A 21,379-nucleotide genomic window follows, 5' to 3' on the forward strand; every position below is an offset into this window, starting at 1 on the left:
CGAATGTGGTTGGTAGCTGCATAGGACACATGCTCCCACGAACTGAATGCATTACCTGAGCTATTAAAGAGTAAAATATATGGATAGAGAGGATTCCTCCTTATTCTGTATCCAACGCAAACGATGCATTCCTGCATATCCGTGAGCTCTAAGCATACCTTGCACGTGAAAATTTTCAAGGTCACCTCTCTTACGCCTCTTCTCGACTATCAAGGACAGACAACAGAGACATAGATCGGCCAGACCTCACATAGTCGGTGACAAAAGAGCATGATTATCGTCTGGGCTCAAGGGCCTTCCTGATTGACGGTTTCTTCATCCATTTAGTAACAAGAGTTATCTTCACTAAAAATGTTACTGCACAACTGCAGACGATCATCTGCCCTGTGGAACCCACGCCGACCGATTTTCCTGCGCAAAGAGATCGAAGCTCCTCGGAGGTCGTCCAGTTACTTTCTCAACTTTATCATTCTCTCGCTTCTCAACCCAGTCGAGGCCGCAACCTCCAGTTTTGTCAAGAAGCCTGCGTAGCACTCGGAGACACCCGTGTTGACCAGGCCCTGTTACCACAATGACCATCGCGCGTCCCGTGCAAGGATTCGAAGCCCAGTTTTACGCCTGGCGAAATCCGCGAAATGAGTAGATAGGTGTCTGTTTGGGAGCACTTGGTCTGCATGGCGTGAGGATGAGTAGTTCTCCTTTCCCAGCAGACAGCCAGGATTTTGGCACGATTCAGTGCGTTGAAGGCGGCAGATCGTAGTGTGCTCAAGCTGTTCGTCCAGTATGGCGCAAACTATATCTAGAAACCAGTTTCAGAGACGTGTTTAGGGGACAGTGCTTCATGATGAACAAGATATGGATTACTTCGACCAGACCATCTGAATGTATGCACTGTATACTCTCTCATGAGCAAGATCGATTGTTAAACTAATATAGTTCACTAGGAATCATAAGCATAACCCGCTGCAACCAGATAAGAACAGCCGATACTAGCCTCATCGGCGTCCCAATTAGGAAGGGCCCGTCTTGGCCTTAGTCAAACAGATATAAGTATAAGCATCCAAGCCCTAAAAACATCCCACATCATCATCGCACGATCCATCGTTCCTAAGAAACATCATAAGCATGCTCCAAAGCAAGATCACCCTCCACCCCGCCGTCCAAGCCGACGCCCTCCCCCTCGCCAAACTCCACAACGCCGCGTTCGCCAACGACGCCCTCTTGGAGGCCATGTACGGCCCTCTCACGCAGAACGACCCCCCCTTCGCCAATGACCTGCGCCAAATCATCGCCGACGATCCCCACTCCCGCATTACAAAGGCTATCGATACCGAATCAGGCCAGATAGTAGCCTGGTCATGGTGGAGTATCTACCCCGATGCCGAGGCGCATGCGTCAGCAGCAGAAGTGGCTAGGGAACGGTGGACCACGCCGCCGCCGACATCGCTTTGTCCGCGGTTGTATCTTGATTTTCAGGATATGAAGGCGAGGATGAGGGAGAAGTGGATTGGCGGGAGGGCTGCTGCTAGTAAGCTCGCTAGTTTACTTCAATGTTTGATTTGGGTGTGAGGGTGGGGCGAGACTGATTGCATCGGTAGTTCTGCAGGTTCTGGCTGTTCATCCTGACTATCAAGGTCGAGGGATCGGGACGAGGTTGTTGATGGTTGGGGTGGAGGAGGTGAGGCGCTTAGGTTTACCTGCTTGGTTGGAGGCGTCGGAGGCTGGGTATAGTGTCTACCGGAGGTGTGGGTTCCACGATGCTGAACGGATGGAGTTGGATTTTGGCAAGTATGGGCTTAGCGGGATGGAGCAGGTCTATTGTATGTTGATGGATGATAAGCACTAGGATAGAATAGCCTGTCAAATATGTGCATAGTGTGTGCAAAATGAGGGCATGTCAGGGCAGACTAGATTTGGGATATCCAACTAAAAGTAATGAAAATGGGTACATCAGCATAATAGGCTTGCATTAAGCTGTTCAATACCTAAGTAGGCAATATGTAATGGCAATTTTGGCCGTGCACGCAACATATAAACTAGGAGATTCATCTCTCATAAGAGCATCCACATCACAAACGGGCAGGGATGGTCTGCTTGCCCTTCAAATCAAACCGATCCAGGTTCATTACCTTGTTCCACGCCGCCACGAAATCCTTGACGAACTTCATGTCGCCATCGTTGCTGGCATACACCTCCGCAATCGCACGCAGCTCAGCGTTCGAGCCAAAGACCAGGTCCGCACGAGTAGCCGTCCACTTCTTGCCTCCGGTCTTGCGGTCGCTGCCCTCGAACAACTCGCCGTTCCCGACGTCCTTCCAGGCGGTGTTCATGTCCAGCAGGTGAACAAAGAAGTCGTTCGTCAGAGCTCCAGGACGGGAGGTGAAGACGCCGTGCGTGGAGCCATCGTAGTTGGTGTTGAGCACCCGCAGACCGCCAACCAGGACGGTCATCTCGGGCGCAGACAGGTTCAGCAGCTGCGCCTTGTCGACGAGGTAGTGCTCCGCACGCGGGCGGGCAGGGCCCTTGGCGAAATTGCGGAAGCCATCGGCGAAGGGCTCCATGTGGTTGAAGGACTGCACGTCCGTTTCCTCCTGGGAGGCGTCCATGCGACCGGGGACGAACGGCACCTTGATCGGATGGCCGGCGTCCTGCGCGGCCTTCTCGACGGCCGCGCAGCCGGCCAGGACGATGAGATCAGCGAGCGAGACCTTCTTGCTGTCGCCGCGGGCGTTGAAGCGCGATTGGACGGCCTCCAACGCGGAGAGGGCCTCGCGCAGCCAGGGTTGGTTGTTGACCTCCCAGTCGCGCTGCGGGGCCAGACGGATGCGTGCGCCGTTGGCACCCCCGCGCTTGTCGCTGCCACGGAACGTGGAGGCGGCGGCCCAGGCGGTGGAGATGAAGCTTCTTGGAGGCACACCGGAGGCGAGGATCTCGTCCTTGAGCGCGGCAATGTCGGACGCGTCGACGAGTGGATGGTTGACGGCGGGGATGGGGTCCTGCCAGATCAGAACCTCGCTGGGGACCTCCGGGCCGAGGTAGCGGGCGCGGGGGCCCATGTCCCGGTGGGTGAGCTTGAACCAGGCGCGGGCGAAGGCGTCGGCGAACTGGTCCGGATGCTCGAGGAAGCGGCGGGCGATCTTCTCGTAGGCGGGATCGAAGCGGAGCGACAAGTCGGTGGTGAGCATGGTGGGCTTGTGCTTCTTGGAGGCATCGTAGGCGTCGGGAATGATCTCGTCAGCGTTCTTGGCAACCCACTGGTGGGCGCCGGCGGGACTCTTGGTGAGCTCCCACTCGAACTTGAACAGGTACTCCAGGAAATTGTTGTTCCACTGGGTCGGGGTCTTGGTCCAGGTCACCTCCAGGCCGCTCGTGATGGTGTGGGGACCCTTGCCGGAGCCGTGCTTGTTCGCCCAGCCGAGACCCTGGGCTTCCAGGCCGGCGGCTTCGGGCTCTTTGCCGACGTTGTCCGCAGGGGCAGCACCGTGGGTCTTGCCAAAGGTGTGGCCACCAGCGATGAGGGCGACCGTCTCCTCGTCGTTCATAGCCATGCGGCCAAAGGTGTCCCGGATATCGTGAGCGGCCGCGACGGGATCGGGGTTACCATCGGGACCCTCCGGGTTGACATAGATCAGACCCATGTGGGCGGCGGCCAGAGGAGTCTCCAGCTCACGCGAGTGGGTGGTCTTGTGTGACTCCTCGTCGGCAATAAGGGAGCCGCGCTTGTCGGATCCAGAAAACCCCTTGGCGTACCGCGCGTCGTTGCCCAGCCAGGTAGTCTCTCGTCCCCAGTAGGTGGCCTCGTCCGCCTCCCAGGTGTCTGGACGGCCTCCAGCGAAGCCAAAGGTCTTGAAACCCATGGACTCCAGGGCGACGTTACCGGTGAGGATCAGGAGATCGGCCCACGAGATCTTGTTGCCGTACTTTTGCTTGATGGGCCAGAGCAGACGACGAGCTTTGTCCAGACTGACATTGTCGGGCCAGCTGTTTAAGGGGGCAAACCGCTGCTGGCCCTGACCGGCACCGCCACGACCGTCAAACACACGGTAGGTTCCGGCGCTGTGCCAGGCCATCCGGATGAAGAGACCTCCATAGTGACCAAAGTCGGCGGGCCACCAGTCCTGCGAGTCGGTCATCAAGGCACGAAGATCCTTCTTCAGGCCCTCATAGTCGAGGCTGTTGAAGGCGGCGGCATAGTCAAAGTCAGCGTCCAGCGGGTTGGAGACGGCCGTGTGCTGGCGTAGGATGTTGAGCTTCAGCCGGTCCGGCCACCAGTCCTTGTTGCTGGTGCCGCCACCAGCAAAATTGGGCTGCGACGACTGCTCCTTGAAGGGGCACTTGTCCTGTGTCATGATGTGCTTGTCCTACTATTACTGTCAGGGGTAAGGTTGATGGTCAACGTCAACGAGAACAACAGAAGACGACAGACGATGAGGGGCAGATGAAACCTTATAAAGCTGGGATGTCCTCGTCTAGGCCAGGTCTCATTAATAACACGCCCAGTTCAACATGTTAATCCGATCAGCAGGCGCTATTCCTTTTCCCCGCATTCTCGACGCCTTCTCGACGGTTTTTCATGACGACGTTCTGGCTGGACCTTCTTACTCAGCTCCCATCAAACCTATGATGACATAGACTTGCCTCCCCGCTTTGATTGGACCAATCACCATGACGGATTGGTAATCCTGCTGACTGTACATCTGGAATCTCGGCTATGACTGGCTCATTCCATCGGGCTAACCCGCTTTGCTTTTCGTCTTCTCGCCTCGCGCCGTTGTCCGATTAAATACCAGCAGCTCTTCTTGATAGGGCCATATGCTGTGTATAAATGCCCAATATGACCTGGGTTAGGATAGCTTGCGAATCGATTATATTCTTCTACTTCTTGTCAGTCAACAGCAAGTTGTCTGCATGCCCCAACCAAAGATCTTGCCATCTTACCCCTCGGACCGACTTACCTAATGAGAAAGTTCCGTAGCGGATTCACATTCCTTTTTAGGATAAATAATACCATCAGATTCGGTCCCTAAATCACCCGCAGCAGTTGCTGTAGGAAACCGACGAAATAGTCTCTTTTTGTTGCTAGAGGATAAGGGCTCTCTGTATTTCTGGAAGAAAGCATTCATGGTCCTCTCTGCATAGGAAACCTGGTATTTGAGAGATCAGCAGCCTGAATATCGAGTCGCGCCTCATACAAACCTGGTCGTCATAATCTGAATATTGCGATAATTATGAGGGGTGATTCCCTGTAATGACTTTCGGGCTGTCTAATTAATTGTATTGATCTGGGTGTGGTTTCATCGCAGAGCTGCCATGGACAGAGCTATATCTTATATTTACCATATGCCAATAAGGAGTCCCCCAAGATCAACATTATTCATGCCCAGCGATCTATGCAACATCACTTCCATATCACAGATAATGACTGGACTCTTAATCTAATATCACCCATTTACCCTTCTGCTTCATTTGCCATTCTCATTGTGCCATACAAAGACTGTTTGTCAGCTATGCAGACATGACTCTGAAAGGATGTGGTCTAGGTTGCTGCTGGCCAATCCTAAACAGCTTCTATTCTATCACTGTTGCGGCAAAATATATAGAACATTAAATATACTGCGTGTTGCACATACTAAGCTATAGAGCGAAAGGATTCAACACTCACCGATGAACTAGTAGTAGCACGGATGGTCAGGATCCGTTAGGCCAAACACCACACTTGAATACAGCTTGCCTCCACAGCGATCGGCAGGCAGACGCAAGAACGCAAGATGCCTGTATCTCTTCTCATATGGATCATCTCAATACATCTCAGGTAATCCGAGCAAATGAGTATTTCTGTTTGAGCCCGTAGAAGATACTAGAGGTGGAGTGTCTAAAGAATAAATCGACAGTACCAAGTCAAGGTCGTCTGAGTAACACCATGTTCCCGTCCTTGGTCTTGGTGTGTAAAATGTCTCCGAGATACGTTTCAGCTTCGGTGGCAGTCTTGGCCCGATGGATATCTGTAGATCCATGATTGATTCGAGGAAGCAGCCTGAACACGATCTCAACGGACAGACTTGCCTCTGGGCTATACCATCTGTTGCTAGCATTGTTCATGTATGTGGAGATGAGTCGCTCTGCTGACTCTGCATGGAAGCTACCGACATAAGCATTTGTAGGCGGGGTAATCCTACAATGTGCTTGACAGAAGGGCAAGAGTGAGCATAACTAGTCTCACAGTAAATCGCAGACATCAAACCCCGGTGCTAGTTTCCAGTCTATATTGGATCTCCCTGTGATACGTAGAATGATCAACACGCCAAGACAGGCAAAGTCAGAATGGAAGCCCGGAATAACCTTCAGCAGGCGTCCAAGGACTCGGAATTGGCGCTTAGGCCAACAGATGTCGTTTTGATAGCCTTCAAGTCGATCTCGAGGCCATCGGCCAGATCACTGAGGGAAAACAGTTGCAATGAGGGGGCAAATGACCTTTCATGGCGCTCGGTCATGTGCAACAACAGTAGTTCAAGTGATGCGCTTTAATAGGTAATATAGTTCTGCGCAAGGCGCCACCACTGGGCGCGGAGAGTTGGTCAAGTATTGAGACATGTCCAAGCACTACCATTTTCAGAAGCTCTCGGAGCTCGGCACAGTAGTAGCAGAGGGACTATTATTCAGAAGCATCTGGTGACCACGATTCCACATTATCAAGAAGAATCTTCTAGTGGGCTTTTGCATCACTTAAGCGACCCACCGATTAGACTACTACGGATGCACCGGGTCGCGATCGACCTGGCCGACCACGTCGGATTCATTGATTCCTCAACAGAGTGACGACGTTTAGAACACATACTCCAAGGTAATAACAGGATCAGAAACCTGCACATTATTGAGCGTGATATTAGCAATGCAAATGTTGCATCCTTTGGAATAAATCTAGAGATACTGTGGACAGGCAGACTCTGCTAAACATGAAGCGACTCGCTACCAATAGTGACCCAACGTAAAACTGACGATAAACCAAACGAGCTTAGAAACTACCCTGTGAATCCTGCCAGGGCTGATTGATCTCCACCACTTTATTGGTGATTCCACACAATCCCGAAATCCAAAATACGGACAGCCAGCGAGCGGAAACCACGGGAGTCCACATCAACCCATCGATGCCTGAGTCTCGTCCCTGTATGGCGTCACAACTCCACCCGCCCAGCTTCTGGCTGGTTCGACAGCTGTTAGCTGCACACTCCATCACATTGAGGACATGACCTGGTGTTGCCATCAGGTCGAAGCCTATGATGGATGCGCTGAAAATTTTTCTGGGATGAATGATTGCATGGTGCGATGGTATTGGTGCGTCGGCCATTTCCATCGGCTGATGCCACTGTGACATAATTCATAGGTGTAGGTTGGACCTCGCCATGATATATGAAGGGTTGGGATTACCTCCGAACCGAGTCTTCATGAGTCTTCCTCAAATCGAAACTCAGAAGTCATAAAGTAGTCCTTGTCGCCGGTAGCTTCAGCACCCAGTCCAGCCGTCACAGATCCCCATCCCAACCACAGTCGAGGAGTTAGATATCGCCATATCACATTCAGCATCATGGTGTCGACAGCAATCACTCGTCCTGCCTCTCTGGTGGTGCGCTTCATGCAATGGTCCAGCGCCGTCATCGTGATGGGCATCACCTCCTACTTCATCAACAAGTGGCCGCATACACAGCACACCATCTACTGGGAAGTCATCGTATGTTGACCCGTCTCTTGTCTATCCATGTACCTATGCTAACTTGCCATAGTCTACGATGTCCGTTGTCTTCTTCCTGCCGGCTTTCCTTTCCCCCTTCATGCCGACTCGTCTGAGCAGATTCGTCTTGCCTATTGACGTTATCTTCTCCTATCTGTATGTGAAGATGGCCTTCTGACGTCCTTGCTGCGATACTAACGTGCTTAGGTGGTTGACCGCGTTCATCTTCGCTGCACAAGACTACAACTGGCACAACTGCGCCGTCAATGCTCCCCCCGGTGCTAGCTGCGCGCTCAAGAAGGCCAACGAGTCGTTCATCTTCCTCGCCTTGTAAGTGGTCCGATGGCGTATTATGCATACAGTCGCTAACCCGGATCAGTATCTTCACCTTCTTCGCCATCGGTCTTGAAGTGATGAATCTCTGGGCCGCTCGTCACGAGACTTCTACCCACGAGAAGCACTCTGATGCCAACCGTGCTCCTCTCGATGCTCCTGCCAATCCTTAACCTGGTCAGCGTTCAGGGAATCCGGCGACTTTTGTTGCTAGGCACTGGTCGCCAAAGTGCCCTAAATCCATGACCAACTGCAAGCCAAGTTAAATTATCGGTTGGTCGTCGATCAAAGGGATGTCCGTCCCTGTTTGATTTTATAATTTTGCGACATGACGTGATGTCCAGCTCGATCGTATCTTAATTCCTAATACCTAACGAATCGGTCACGACTTTGTTATGCATGTATATTAGTGTTATGTCACTCGTTAGATGTATTAATAATGCATGAAGTAATAGCCTTTGATTATTTAATTGTTAGATGTGCTGACTTGCCTCTCTTGATGTATCCTAAAGCTACACATATAATATATAAGTTATCCCGATATTGTTGACAAACCTTCTACTGAGAGGATCAATCATATAAACTGCGACCATTGTTGCGATACACTACGAGGTCCTATTGCAGGAGCCTTTGTCGAATCTTAATGGTCCCAATAAATATACAGTAATCCTACTAAGCTCAGAATTGGAAATGCTATGCTAAAGTGTGGCACGAGCAGTGAAACTGGAAAAATTGAATGAGTTCAACAGACTCATCTATGCGCATTGGTGCAAAATCTGTACATCGTCTTTCAAGTCCGTTTGGCAGACAGAAGGTCAAGGTAGATCTGCATGCTTAAGCAGTTATCATGTGTCAGTATCAACATTGTTGAGTTGGGAAGATGCGGGACGCGATCAGGACAACAATGATGATGTCACCACCCAGTCATTGATAGAAACCATCGTCACAACGAAACCGAGTCATTCTGCCTCTCTTTCTCTCCTAAACCCAGTCGTATGAATTTAGGACATCCATACAATAAAATAACACTCTTTCCCCATAGTCGACCCTGCCGGACGAGGTCCCCGCAACATATCACAATTCCACAACCACCAGCGGTGCAACCTCCGACGGAGATGACTTCGGCATACAGCAAGGTCAAAGAGCTGACCACAGCATCGATTGCTCAGGTTCTGACGGTCTCGGGCTACCTCAGTGCCTTTCTACTATCTTTCACAATCAATCGCGCCTTCTTAGCCTCCGCACTCCTTCCCCTCTACCTTCTGAGCCTTGCATATAGGGTCTTGCCCACGATATTCCGGAACGCACCGCGGCTACTATTGCCAAACTGGTGGAAAACGCTTGTGAAAGATGCGGAGCAATACCGACAGCGAGTAGATGCCCTAGCTCAATCGCAGCTGGAGGGAACGTACAGATTCAAAGATGACGAGATTCTCCGGACCGATCGAAAGGGCAAGGGTTGGATGGCTGATATGCCATGGAGGGACAATGTGGAGGAGTTCAGCGTGTGCGGCGCGACGGCCCGATATGTCCATCTGAAACCGAGTTATCGCAGCATCGCAACGGATAATAAGGCCTCCCACCGACCGATCGTCTTTCTGCATGGGAATCCCAGCTGGAGCTATATGTGGAGAAATGTATGCTCATGGCCGTTTCCCACTGCCATGGTGCCTACTGACCGATGGGCAGGTATTCCCTGCACTTGTGGAACGAGGACACGAGGTATATGCGCTGGACTGGCTCGGACATGGTCGTAGCGACAAGATCACTCGTCCGGAAGCCATCACCTTTGAGCTACACATGCGTACCTTGCAGCAATTCTTCGAATCCACCGGTCTGGACAACACGACTATTGTGGCTCATGACTGGGGAGGGTGAGTTTACCATCCACCGTCGCATTTCTCCTTTACTGACAAATCCAGCTGTGTCGCCTTGTCCACGCTGTCTCGACTGCCGACATCAGCCTGCACCAGCCTTTTCTTATTGAACTCCTTCTTTCCTCTACGCATCAGTGAGATAAGCATGCATTACGCTCTCCTCCACGCAATTTGGTTCATGACAACCGGGATCCTCGGCGGGCGTACCCCCGAATCAGCAGTCATGCGCTTCATGTCTCCAAGTATCTCGCAGAACGACGTCACTGGCTACGCCGCGCCTTACAGGAATATCCCCTCAAATGCCAAGTCCAGTATCTATCGCTTCTCGCATATGGCCCCGGCTACACCCCGCATTGTCCTGAGAAGTCTCCGATACACATGGTTGTGGGAACTAGTTGAGGGTTTAGCCGGACCATCCAACTTCGACAACCTCACTGCTCAGGCGCGACTTTCTCTTCGGAACGAGGGGGTCCGGAGTTTTTGGAAGTCTAGCGACAGAGCGCACCAGTTGGAAGTTGCAGTTGTATTTGGAGACAAGGACCCTTTGTTGAAAGATTACAAGGATATTCTGGTACGCGGTGTTGATTCGCGGGTCATGGTGGACTGGGCTCCTTACGGAATTTGGCTAGACGGTGCTGGCCATTATCCAGCCGAAGAGAAGCCGAAAGCCGTTGGGGACTTGATTGCTAGGCTTGCCAGATATCGCGAACCTACTGTGATGCAAAGGTAAATGCCGCATTTTTAAGTTCAAGGAGTCTCTTGTGTTACAGATTCCTCTCCTTCCGTGGTTAGCATTCTATGGTTATAGGCTTTTGACAATGATTAGACTCGAATAGCACAGAGTCACGGGTCTTTGTCTCTTTCGGAGGAAAACCCTCGTCCCCCACTACATGTCAGAGATACGCTAAGGAATCTAGAACAATGAGTAATCAACATGGTGTCTCGCTGAGTTCTAGTCCATGGCTAGTGCAATGCAAACAATGTACAAGATTCCAACCTTTCTCAGGGTGTTGGAAGGTGATATATCCCAGGCATTCAACTCCTTAAGGTGTATCGGAAGAGGCACTATTGTACAAAGCCCAGAGGCCTATCCCCTCATCCACGGAATACCTTCATGGATGCCTTCAGCCACAGTTGAAGTCGCGGCACCACCAGACGCACCAAACCAGCCGTGCTAAGGTTCTTGGTGAAGCAGCCTTTATCACAGCCACTGGTACCCAACAGACGTGGACCAAGTGGATGCCAGAGAACAGCTTAGCGTGTTGAAAAATCATTCTCGGTATGTGGAGGGCGAGAATCACGATAATAGGATGCGGACTCATCTCATCCACTCACCACTGGTACCTGCAGAACAAGAAAACGAGGCATCTCGTTGAAATGGCTCAACTGGGCCGGAGCCCCGGCACCAGGACATGATTATCGCCACTGGAGACCGCGGACCTCTTAACAGGGAAGTGAGGGCAGGTGTGCATGGCTATGGTGTTGTACCTTGCTAAACTCTTTTTGGTTGTCGATAACATTATGATTGGCTGAAGCCAGTGCACAATCCATGGCTGGGTCTGGACTCCCGGTGGAACAGGAACTAATCTAGCCCAAAGGGGAACAGTGATTTCATATCGGCCAATGAGACAATGTCAGATGACGTAGAATCCGTGGAACACATGGCCATTGATTGTGTTCCTGAACTCTGATTCTCAGAGTTTTCCAGTGCCTGGCGGGGCTCTTTTGTTCCCTGTCCCGACGCCATGGGATGTGTCATAGGAGGATGCGATATATCTCCGGTTCTTTGTATCTGCATGAAACATATAAAGAGAGATGGGAACAAAGCAAGTGATGTGTTTGTTGTCTGCTTGTCTGAGTACCTCTACTTGACATGGCCTAGACCACTGACTTACAAAGGACAATTTGAGGAACTTCTTTCAGTTGCTAAACACATGTGATTTGTAGCGAGAGGACCGGGACATACAGAGTAAAACAGGAATAGACCCATGGGAGGCAAAAGTGAAAACCTTTCTTCGAGTTCGTGATACCCTCATCTTTCAGCCAAGTGCCGTTGGCTCCCGGTCCATTTACAACTGTTTAGCGCCGGCGCTAACTGAGCAATTTTGACTGCTGGTGGGGCTTGCAATAGAGTCAGTCCATTCTACTCGATATGATTCGTGCGATGGTTCAGGCACACCGTCTCTGAATTTATATCCAATCTCATGGTGTCCAATCAACTCTTGCCAGACAAAGAATGGGGGGCTTGTTTTCTCTTCCCCTCAAGGCTTAGGCTTTGAGGTGTTCGATTTTGTGTGCCTAAAAGATTCTGGAACGCCTTGGAGATGGCCCACTCCCATCGCTCACTGCAGATGATAAATTCAGCCATGCACCCCATGCTGTTTCAGTTTTTTTCCCCCTTTGCTTCAACACTGCTACCAAAGTCATTCATTCCTTTGACTCTTTGGCGCGAGGTTGATCCTCCACTGTCCTTTACTTTCAACTGTCACTCTCTGTAGATCAGACTGTTGTCACTCCTTCACAACAACAAATATCACTACCACCAACACCACAATCATGTCTTTCTCCAAGTTCTTCAGCCTCGCTGCTGCCTTCGCCCTCACTGCTTCGGCCCTCCCTCTCGCTCCCCGCGCCCCCAGCGGCGGCGTCCAGATCGTCAACAACATGGGCGAGAATGTCTATCTCTGGTCCGTCTCCGACACCAGCAGCGACATGCAGACCATCCAACCCGGCTCCTCCTACGTCGAGACCTGGCGCACCAACCCCAACGGCGGTGGCGTCTCCATCAAGATCTCCACCGCCGCCGACCTCGCCTCCGTCCTCCAGTTTGAGTACACCGAGGCCGGCGAGACTCTCTTCTGGGATCTCTCCTCCATCAATCTCTCCCCCGATTCTCCCCTCATTGCCGCCGGCTTCGGCGTCTCCATCGATGACGCCAGCTGCCCCACGGCCTCCTGCGCCCCCGGCGATGTCAACTGCGCTGAGTCCTATCAGTTCCCCGATGACCACAATACTCGTGCCTGCGGCACCGGTGCCGCCTTCACCCTCACCCTGGGTTAAGCGAAGCGTGCTCGCTCCCGCCACTCTGTGTGCTGGCCATGAACATCTTGTTCCTCTTTACACTCATTTTCTACCCCTGGAGGATATGAAAGTTGTCAGGAACACATCGAGGCAGGCCTTGTTTTTACGAGTCATGACTCATACGGCTCACGATTATGCCGAGGATGGATTATACCAACGATGATTTACCTATACCTATACCAAAACGCAAACATGTCAATCAAATTGGTAAAAAACAATATATAGATTGCAATGATTTGAAACCTGTCTCAAAGCTCTACCTTAGCTGTCTTGGTATGAAAACTTCTTTTTGGTTTGAGCGTAGTTGTATCCGACGTGGTTGTTGTGCACTCTGATGGTGTAGTGTGCCGCCGGCGCTTCGTGAACCCTATTGGCTCACATAATCCTTCAAATTTTATCTAGATGTCTGCAGTCTAGCTAAGTCCGGTACGGTCTTTTATCCGTCTTGATGGTCTATTGAGTTTAGTTTGGGTTGCTCGTGGCTTGGGTTGTGGCAGTTCTAGATCTTGTTGACCTCTTATACAACCACCAGGGATTCTCTGTGACCTTGCACGCTGCCAATCATAATGACGCAGTGACATGTCTAAAGACATTATCCTTGGTAATACAATAGCTAGTGTGATGTTGCGCAGACTGCAAGTCCACATGATACTGTGCATGCTTCCTCCAGTAAACCACATATTGACCGCTGTCGGAAATTATGGATGGTATCCAGGGTCTAAACTGAAGGATTGAGTCTGCTGAACACGATCGTGGTCCAGGTGTATTGATATCATTATTGGATGCGTTAGCCTTCAAGAAAACAACAGAGAGAGTATGATTGAGGCTTGAGTACGTGGTAAGGCTGATATGGCTACTGTGAGTGAGTCTCAAAGCGAAAGTTGTCGAAGAAGGAAGCCAGCAGGAGGCTACTGTCAGGCGCATATCACGTTGTAGGCTTCTATCTTGGTTCATCTACAATATGAGTGAGACACATCAGATCAAATGAACCATTCTCAGGAAATAGTATGTTATGTACTTAAAAGTCAGATTTGTGCCTTGGCGAAGACGAAGGAACTGTAAGAACCCCAGTTGATCTCTCGAATAGCTCCATCTTCATTCGAAGTCTTCCAGCTTCAATCCGTTCATCTTCGGCTCTAGGCCCCTGCGGACAGGATCAAGAAGAGTTCCTAGTCTGCAGCTGTGCCATTCAGGACGCCCCTTGGTTGACAGCCTAGCCTCCCAGAGCGGCGACCGAGCAAAGAGGATGATGCTCCTGGTCAGGGATCCAATGCTCAGGGTATCATATGGAGGTCTTGGATCAGGAAAAATAAGACTGGACAATCGCAGAAATTTTATTAGAGCGCCAAGAAGTATTGAACTACATTCGAAAGAGCATCGATGCGTGGAGGAGCTTAGGTCATCGATCAATCTATCAATGGCAGCCAGAGCCTCCCTGATGCCTTGCTCCCGAGCCTCGTTGATTGTTTCTGCCTGATTAGCATAGCAATATTGTCAGGTACGTTGTAAAATACGAACCAATCACTCTGTTAGGAATAGGGAGGCCGTACGCATGTACCACTCCAGGACTCTGAACGAGGGTAACTCGCGTCGCTGCGAAGAACTCCGTTGGCTTGCGAAACACCCATGCGATGCATATCCACTGAAGGACGGGCTTTCCAAAAGCCTTCGGCATATCCGCCTTCAACCCATCAACCCAGATATCCGCAAAGACCTCCACAGCCCCGCGACATTGGTAATAATCAACCATCACAGCGATTTTGGCTAAAGTATCTAGATCGACCTTGCGAGGGACCTGTGGCGCATAGCCATGAAGGATGTTCATGAGGATGAGCGTGATGTCAACATCCCAAATGTCCATGATGAGGACGACGATGCCTTCGGAGCGGATCTCGCGTGCCTCGTGCCAGTTGCCATTGAACATGCGCATGAAGACGGGTGAGGCGAGGGCCAAGTGTCTCGAAGAGACGCGCATGCCGATGAGACTGCTCACAGAATGTCCTTCTTCGCTCGCATCGCTAACTTCAGAGGTTGACGGCTGGTGTTGGAGAGCTTCTCGGTCAGACGTCGTATTATCATCGCTAGTGTCTTGTTCGACGGCAGACGCGTCGGTCATGACAGATGTCGGAAAGCTGGTTTCCAGGCTCGGACTTGGAGGAGAGGCTCTACTCACACCGGGGAACAGGAGCATCACATCACCATGCGGGTCGAGTGTGTATAGGTCATTGGACATAGTGCCAGCGCGTAAGAAGCCAGAATAGTCCATGTGATAAGAATCTACTGAAGGATCAGACAAATGACATGAACTTCTGCGAGAAATATGGGAACAATGCAGTGCTAGATTGCAAGGCACTGTTCATCAGAGTGATAAGCATTTGATGTCCAGGAGACGAAAGATACCTAAGTATCTTGTAAGTGAGGAAGTAAAGAGAGGGAGATCTTGATAGATTTGTGGTGGCTCTCAACAAAACATTCGTTGATATTGGAGTGAGTGAACAGTGAATGGTGTCTGGTCATTCACGCACCTTCACCTTCTTCTACGATCCTAAGTTTGTCTTACTTCCAAGTATCAGCTCTTTTCTATCATTAACTTATAAGAACAGCAAGCAATTATAGGTGAGTTGAGATCCCGAGTTACAAATCCTCCCTTCTCTCCAGGCTTAGATGCTGATCACCAACATCCACAAACATGAGCCCTGCTTGACACACAGTATGACAAGTATGGGAAAAGACTAGTACGAGCTCGATCCCGACGGAGACGGCATCCTAATTTTTACCACAGCTGATCCAGACACTACGAATCAACCTTTCTCTGTCCTCGCCGGTTCGAGAAGCTGTTCCATGGGCTATGGAAAGAAACTAAAGGTCTTCGTGGCGGGCCAATAGATATGGAGATGGACTGGCAGAATATCCTATGATTCAAAGAATCATCAATGAGATCTATGTGGACGTGGCCTGAGGCGAAGGAGGTAATTTGTTCGATTGTCGGTTTCTGGAGCCATTGGAAATCGAGAACCCCTCTCGATGGACGCCGAAAATCCCGCCACATCGGGGAGCCTGACTGAGAAAAACTGAGGCAATTCTTCTGCGATAGATAAGCCACATAGCTAACTTGCAATCGCAAGTCAACTGGCCGCCCAGACAATGCGGAATGTAAAATATCTAGAATTATTCTATCGTACAAAACAAAGGGTATCTCAGAGCTAAAACGCATCAGCCACACTGCTCTTCTTCTCGTCCTCGCGTCTTTCCTCCGTGACCCGCCACCACCACTCATGTGTAGGGTCCAGACTCGCCGTCCGCCGTCTCCCAATTCCCTGGCCCTCCGCAGCGCTGTCAATCTCATCCCACGGCTTGGGGCTGAGAATATAGTGAACATTCTTGACCTTATCATCCCGCCAGATTGTGTCGTGGACCCCCTTGCGCCGTAATGTCTTGAGCGCATTATAAATGTAGGGTATGCCGACCCAGCGGCCGCGGAAGACATCGGAGAGAAGGTCTTGGTCGGGGAAGGTGTAGTTCATCGTTGCGGGGGAGTTGAGCTGGTCAATGATCCTATCATAGACTCCTTTCGACGGATTGATGACGAGGAGGCCCGAGTTGCAGAGTCCAAGTCCACGGTCCGATGGTGCTCCGTTTGTCTGGGCCTTGTCGGGAGTGGCATGCTGTGATGTAAACGCGCAGTTGGCCGGGATCCTGTACAAGTTTCCGTTAGTCTCGGTCTCAGTCAGTCACTGGAACCTCTTGAGACAGATAGATCACACCAGTTCTTCGGATAATGCGGCTTCTTTAGCGGATTGCAGACACACGCATGACTAGCCGCAAACACCCGGCTCCCACTCCCCTCCAACTCCGGCGCATCCAGCGCCATATCCATCAGCTCGTCCATGTTCTGCATGACCAGCATGTCACTATCCAGTAGCACCACGCGTTCATACTCCACCAGCGAGAAAGCCGTAAGCTTTGTCCACGTATCATGAAATCGAGGGTCATTGGTATATTCTTTCGCGAGGGTCGGGAGGAGATGCGGGACGCGCTGCTTCGGTAGTCCACGGGCGTTGACGGCAGCATGTCCTTCAGCGGGGAAGGAGTCCGTGTAGAGAACGACGAGCGCGTACTTCGACCCAACTTTTCGCAGTGAGTACTCGAGGGTAAAAAGGCCCGGGAGGTAGTTTGTGTTTGTGACCAGGGTGGCCCATACTGCGCGGAAAGAGTCGGTTAGCTTGTCAATGGGCGGATCGCATGATTCGGCTTGCGCGTACCTTTGGTTGCGGCAATGGTGCGGTGGGCACCATTGCTGAGGCGCATGGTGTAGCAATGTCTGCACTCTGCAGAGGCAAGAATGTAAGGGTCGCTGAACGTGCAGACCCGGAGTGGCGATAATGATTTATCAATCGCGTAAGCGGGGGTTTAGTCGGAGCGGAACAACCCGAGAGGGGTCCGATCTGGGCTGATTGATAACACCATTCTGCAACTTGGTTGCGAATCCCTGATTAAGATGACTCAGAAGCAAGCAAGCATACATACTCCGTACAGTTGCCAGCTACATGGAGGAGTCTCGCTCGGTGGATGTCCGGATGCCTCATACTACAGGAGTAGGCATCAGGAAAATTAGCTGCTTCTAGCTAAAGACCTTATTGCTCAAGGTTTTGTCATTCTTCCTGTATTATTAACGCCTCAGAGTAAAGGATTGCATAAAAGCCCAAATATAGTAAAGAGCAAAGAGATGAAGTATGCATTAGATGCAACTGCCGACAAATGCCGAGCACAACAGGATTCATTAACTATTCTGAATCCTGCAGGATCTTCTCCTTGCACGCTATATCATCTTGACACCTGAAGGCTGAGGCCAACAATTCTCCTAGCCACAGAGCGGAATCTGAGGAAGCAAGCAGATTGTAGATGATACTGTGGTTTCGCACCGTCCCAGATTCGTTTTCTCAAGTTTCTGTAGCAGATTGGACCAGTCAGGCCTGGTCCCTTTGTAGCTCCGAAAAGTATTTCCCACATAAAATAGTGTCGCCGATCTCGGGACTTTGTTTGCCAAGGGCCCAAGCCTCAACCAGCCTCATCTTCCCCTGGCCGATGTTTTTCTGGATTGATATTTATGCTGACATATCCACGTGGCCCACGTCTCTAAGTGTTCTCTCTCGGAGACCTTCCGCGCATGTCTAATCCCCGATATCCTTTCAATATTCAGAGTTCCATGAGGAAAGCGATTACTCGCCTGAATTAGAAACTCTGAAAGCAATCATTGTCAGTCTTTTGCTTTGTCTGCCTATGGCCTGTCGCAGCTGAACACTGGTTGCTCATGTCATTTATTCTGGAGCATCTGCATTGCCTGTACGAAGTGTTAGGATATACTGGAACCAAAACGCAGTCTCAAGGCTAGATGTTCTGCTAAGGTGCACCAGGGGACTCCATCCCACACAGTTCAGCTTCAAGTCGGCATCTGTCCACTTCATCCTATAGGTTTGCTTGAACAGGAGAAGCACCAATGTTAAGGAATGCCTCGCCAGAATAAGTCTCCAGCTCTGATACGAACGTGTTCCACAGCCGCTCAGAAGTCATAGGTGCACTGCTGTATGGCCCCGCTCCTGTCTCATACACCAGCCTTTCCAGGTCTGGAAGTAAGGTATCTGCGGCCTGGGCTTCCATCTCCCTCTGGACTCTCCGGCTGATGCCTCCCTGCTCTGTGTACCATGCGGAGTCTTCCAGAATAACACCACTTTCGTAGAGGGCGCAGAGATTGGAGTCAATGTTTGCGTCCTTCGCTGCTTCAAGCGCCATTCGATGACCGATGGCCTGGATCATCGGAAGCGAGAGCGGGAGAATATTGCGGTTGAAGTCTTCGCTTCGGTGCACGCCGCCAAATTCTATCAGACGATATTTTGCCTCTGTCAAGAGTGCGGCTTCGTGCCGAGCAACGGCGCTGTTGGGATCTCTGGGAGACGGGAGCTGATAGCGGCCGATTAGGAGCTCGCTCGCGAGTCCTACATGTGGTTATCATAATCAGCGTGAAGCCCAACACCTAAAAACCGCGGGAAACTCACGGATGGCGAGGACCCTGATGTCCCCTTCTGCAGTTCCTACTGCTCGGAATTCCAGCTAATATAGATTGTCAGCATTCCGCGCAGATAGCGGTTCGGTTTTCTTACCTCCAATTGTAGGATTTGATTATGCCCGCAATATCCATGCCAACCACATTCGTCATTCAAGGCTTTGATGCTCTTCTGAAAGTGCTGCAACGCAACAGCCTTAGAAACAGTTGCGATGGCGTGGCGTACGCGCGGATCGACCTTTCTATTCCGGAAAGTAGTCGCCGCTTCTACGAGGAACGCCTGAAGCACACGGTACTGCGCGATTGCATGGAGAATAGGGAGGTGCTGGGTGCAGAACTTTATGACGGCCATTGGGTTTCCGTCGTGGCCCGTGACCCTCCGTCGCAGACTGAATTGAGCTGCATTATACACTGCAAGTTGGAGGGCAGGGGTGGAAGCACCGGACAGAAATACCGTCCCAGCTGAGACGCGGTGGATCGTGGCAAAAAAGTGATCCCGTTCGTTTCGTGGTTTTTCAAGGCTCCCCAGGAGGGCTGAGTTGGGCAGCACGACCCGCTTGAAGAGGATGAGCGCGTGGTCGACAGGATGAGCACCTGCGCGGGGAGGTAGGGCCCTGGGTCAAACAGTCAGCATAATCGTGTGCAAGGGCCCAGACCAAAGACTCACTTGGCAACTACGCCTTTTCACATCTCGTGGCCGTCTCCCAAGGGAACTAGGAACGGACGGACCCCATAGTTCTCGCCACCCACTATCAGTCGGGCGATGACAACGGCAACGACTGGAAGCCCGCTTCGTGGTGTCGTCGGTGGCATAAACCTGTGTTTTACCTTAGCGTGGTGTTTGGATGGGTGTGAGATCACTAACTTCGCAGCGGCCCAGGAAGGGCTGTGGAGCTCGAAGCTACCGTCTGGAAGGAGTGTCGCAGTTGTCTTCAAGTTGCGCGCATCTAATCCATGGCCGACCTCCGTGAGCATAAACTGCGCTCTAAGGCCATCCTTCGAGTCAGCCCTGACAAGCTAGTGAGTGAGCATGTTCCATGAGGGCGGTACTAACGAGATATCAAAGCTCAACGCGCGCTGGAGGATCCATTGAAGGTCCGGCCGGCTTGCTGCGAATGGGGCCACGGTGTCTATGAACAGATTATACTGAATACTAATCAAAGTCAAAGCTCCACCGTCCACTGCGGCGATTGGTTCTGTCTGCAGCTTCCAGAACTTCGGACTGAGCGTTAGAATGTCGTCCACCGCCAAGCCTTGTCTAGCTTAGCTGGTTTTCGGTGTGGTGAAGAGGGATTAGGGCCATGTCGTATACATCACAAATCTTCTTTGCCCTTTCGTAGGTGAATCTGGTGCGCTCTTCCAGGGTCAGGAAACTTGCTGGTGATCTGAAGCAAGGTGATTGAGCAAGCTCAAGAGTAGGTGAGGGAGACTGCCACACCCATTTGTAGAGGGCTTGGCCCGAATGGACCGGTTGGCCCGCATCGAATGCTTTTGGTTCTGAAGGCAGCATATTGTGATCTGGTCTACGAGCTGTCGAGGTTGATGGATATGCAATCCATAGCTCCCTCCCAGCAAGCAGCGGACTTTTATATTCGGGCGGTGGTTGCGCGAATGACTTCTTCGTCGATAATAGATACATTCTCCCAATTTCTGAAGGCTAGGTTGTGGACGCCGATTGGTTTCCCATGCATGACGCCAGACCCGCCGCAGACATGTTTGTGGCTGGCGGAGGGCATACGGACTTCACCGCCATTAAGATAATAATTTGAAGCGAAAATAGACGAAGGGCTGAAACTCAGCTGTATGTGATAGGGTATGGGTGCATGTAGGGCAGGAACCTGTCACATAGTCGGGCTCAGATTTTGCCGTACACTCATGTAGTGTTCAGCTCGAGAGCTCAAGATCGTACCTGTCATAAAGGACTGCGCCCCTAGAACAAGTCAGCAGTTATCATCACTCATTAAGCACACCAGCATATTCGTGGCTGCAGGACTTGGTATGATGCTGGCTCATTGGCCTGCTGTTATCATCGGTTCAGCAATCTGTTATGTAAATACTCCCTCCCAGTCAAGTAGATAAAACCTAACGCCTTGTAGCTCCTCATCTCGGCTATCTATACCTTGTACTTTAGCCCATTGGCAAGTATCCTGGCCCGTTCTTTGCGAAGGTGTCTTCCCTGCCAGATTTCTACTGGTCTCTAACCGGAAACCGATATATATATATAGATCGCTCGCAATCATAAAATCTATGGGATGTGGTTCGATTTCGCCCAGCGGCCTCCCCTTCAGATCCCCCAGGCTC

The 21,379-nt window shown here is 51.2% G+C and overlaps 10 protein-coding genes across 10 annotated transcripts; 5 read left to right on the plus strand and 5 right to left on the minus strand.

Moving 5' to 3' along the window:
* Nucleotides 1-351: 351 nt before the first annotated feature.
* AFUA_8G01650 (uncharacterized protein) lies at nt 352-920 on the plus strand (the record flags this gene model as incomplete). The annotated part of the gene is made up of 1 exon (XM_741948.2): nt 352-920. The coding sequence occupies one exon, from the start codon at nt 352-354 to the stop codon at nt 529-531; it is 180 nt and encodes a 59-aa protein (XP_747041.1). The 3' UTR covers nt 532-920.
* A 205-nt stretch (nt 921-1,125) lies between these two features.
* AFUA_8G01660 (uncharacterized protein) lies at nt 1,126-1,569 on the plus strand (the record flags this gene model as incomplete). Its single annotated transcript, XM_741947.1, has 1 exon — nt 1,126-1,569. The coding sequence occupies one exon, from the start codon at nt 1,126-1,128 to the stop codon at nt 1,567-1,569; it is 444 nt and encodes a 147-aa protein (XP_747040.1).
* Nucleotides 1,570-2,069: 500 nt separating this feature from the next.
* Nucleotides 2,070-4,349, minus strand: cat2 (bifunctional catalase-peroxidase Cat2; the record flags this gene model as incomplete). Its single annotated transcript, XM_741946.1, has 1 exon — nt 2,070-4,349. The coding sequence occupies one exon, from the start codon at nt 4,347-4,349 to the stop codon at nt 2,070-2,072; it is 2,280 nt and encodes a 759-aa protein (XP_747039.1).
* Nucleotides 4,350-7,012: 2,663 nt separating this feature from the next.
* Nucleotides 7,013-7,372, minus strand: AFUA_8G01680 (uncharacterized protein; the record flags this gene model as incomplete). Its single annotated transcript, XM_741945.1, has 1 exon — nt 7,013-7,372. One exon carries the CDS (start codon nt 7,370-7,372, stop codon nt 7,013-7,015), a length of 360 nt encoding a protein of 119 aa, XP_747038.1.
* A 210-nt stretch (nt 7,373-7,582) lies between these two features.
* Nucleotides 7,583-8,060, plus strand: AFUA_8G01690 (MARVEL domain-containing protein; the record flags this gene model as incomplete). Its single annotated transcript, XM_741944.1, has 3 exons — nt 7,583-7,726; nt 7,779-7,882; nt 7,934-8,060. The coding sequence occupies 3 exons, from the start codon at nt 7,583-7,585 to the stop codon at nt 8,058-8,060; spliced, it is 375 nt and encodes a 124-aa protein (XP_747037.1).
* A 734-nt stretch (nt 8,061-8,794) lies between these two features.
* Nucleotides 8,795-11,662, plus strand: AFUA_8G01700 (haloalkane dehalogenase family protein). Its single transcript, XM_741943.2, has 3 exons — nt 8,795-9,696; nt 9,749-9,933; nt 9,982-11,662. The coding sequence occupies exons 1-3, from the start codon at nt 9,055-9,057 to the stop codon at nt 10,664-10,666; spliced, it is 1,512 nt and encodes a 503-aa protein (XP_747036.2). The 5' UTR covers nt 8,795-9,054; the 3' UTR covers nt 10,667-11,662.
* Nucleotides 11,663-12,492: 830 nt separating this feature from the next.
* On the plus strand, nt 12,493-12,996 carry AFUA_8G01710 (putative antigenic thaumatin domain protein; the record flags this gene model as incomplete). The annotated part of the gene is made up of 1 exon (XM_741942.1): nt 12,493-12,996. The coding sequence occupies one exon, from the start codon at nt 12,493-12,495 to the stop codon at nt 12,994-12,996; it is 504 nt and encodes a 167-aa protein (XP_747035.1).
* Nucleotides 12,997-13,889: 893 nt separating this feature from the next.
* Nucleotides 13,890-15,283, minus strand: AFUA_8G01720 (uncharacterized protein; the record flags this gene model as incomplete). The annotated part of the gene is made up of 2 exons (XM_741941.3): nt 13,890-14,486; nt 14,536-15,283. 2 exons carry the CDS (start codon nt 15,281-15,283, stop codon nt 14,113-14,115), a joined length of 1,122 nt encoding a protein of 373 aa, XP_747034.2. The 3' UTR covers nt 13,890-14,112.
* Nucleotides 15,284-15,327: 44 nt separating this feature from the next.
* Nucleotides 15,328-18,104, minus strand: AFUA_8G01730 (glycosyltransferase family 8 protein). Its single transcript, XM_741940.2, has 3 exons — nt 17,280-18,104; nt 16,782-17,217; nt 15,328-16,713 (listed from the first exon to the last, which is right to left on the minus strand). Exons 1-3 carry the CDS (start codon nt 17,323-17,325, stop codon nt 16,221-16,223), a joined length of 975 nt encoding a protein of 324 aa, XP_747033.1. The 5' UTR covers nt 17,326-18,104; the 3' UTR covers nt 15,328-16,220.
* A 379-nt stretch (nt 18,105-18,483) lies between these two features.
* AFUA_8G01750 (putative acyl-CoA oxidase) lies at nt 18,484-20,717 on the minus strand (the record flags this gene model as incomplete). Its single annotated transcript, XM_741938.2, has 7 exons — nt 18,484-19,010; nt 19,071-19,125; nt 19,176-19,692; nt 19,767-19,895; nt 19,944-20,087; nt 20,133-20,331; nt 20,396-20,717. The coding sequence occupies 7 exons, from the start codon at nt 20,715-20,717 to the stop codon at nt 18,484-18,486; spliced, it is 1,893 nt and encodes a 630-aa protein (XP_747031.2).
* Nucleotides 20,718-21,379: the final 662 nt, after the last annotated feature.

The sequence above is a fragment of the Aspergillus fumigatus genome, chromosome 8, assembly GCF_000002655.1.
Source record: "Aspergillus fumigatus Af293 chromosome 8, whole genome shotgun sequence".
Classification (NCBI taxonomy): domain Eukaryota; kingdom Fungi; phylum Ascomycota; class Eurotiomycetes; order Eurotiales; family Aspergillaceae; genus Aspergillus; species Aspergillus fumigatus.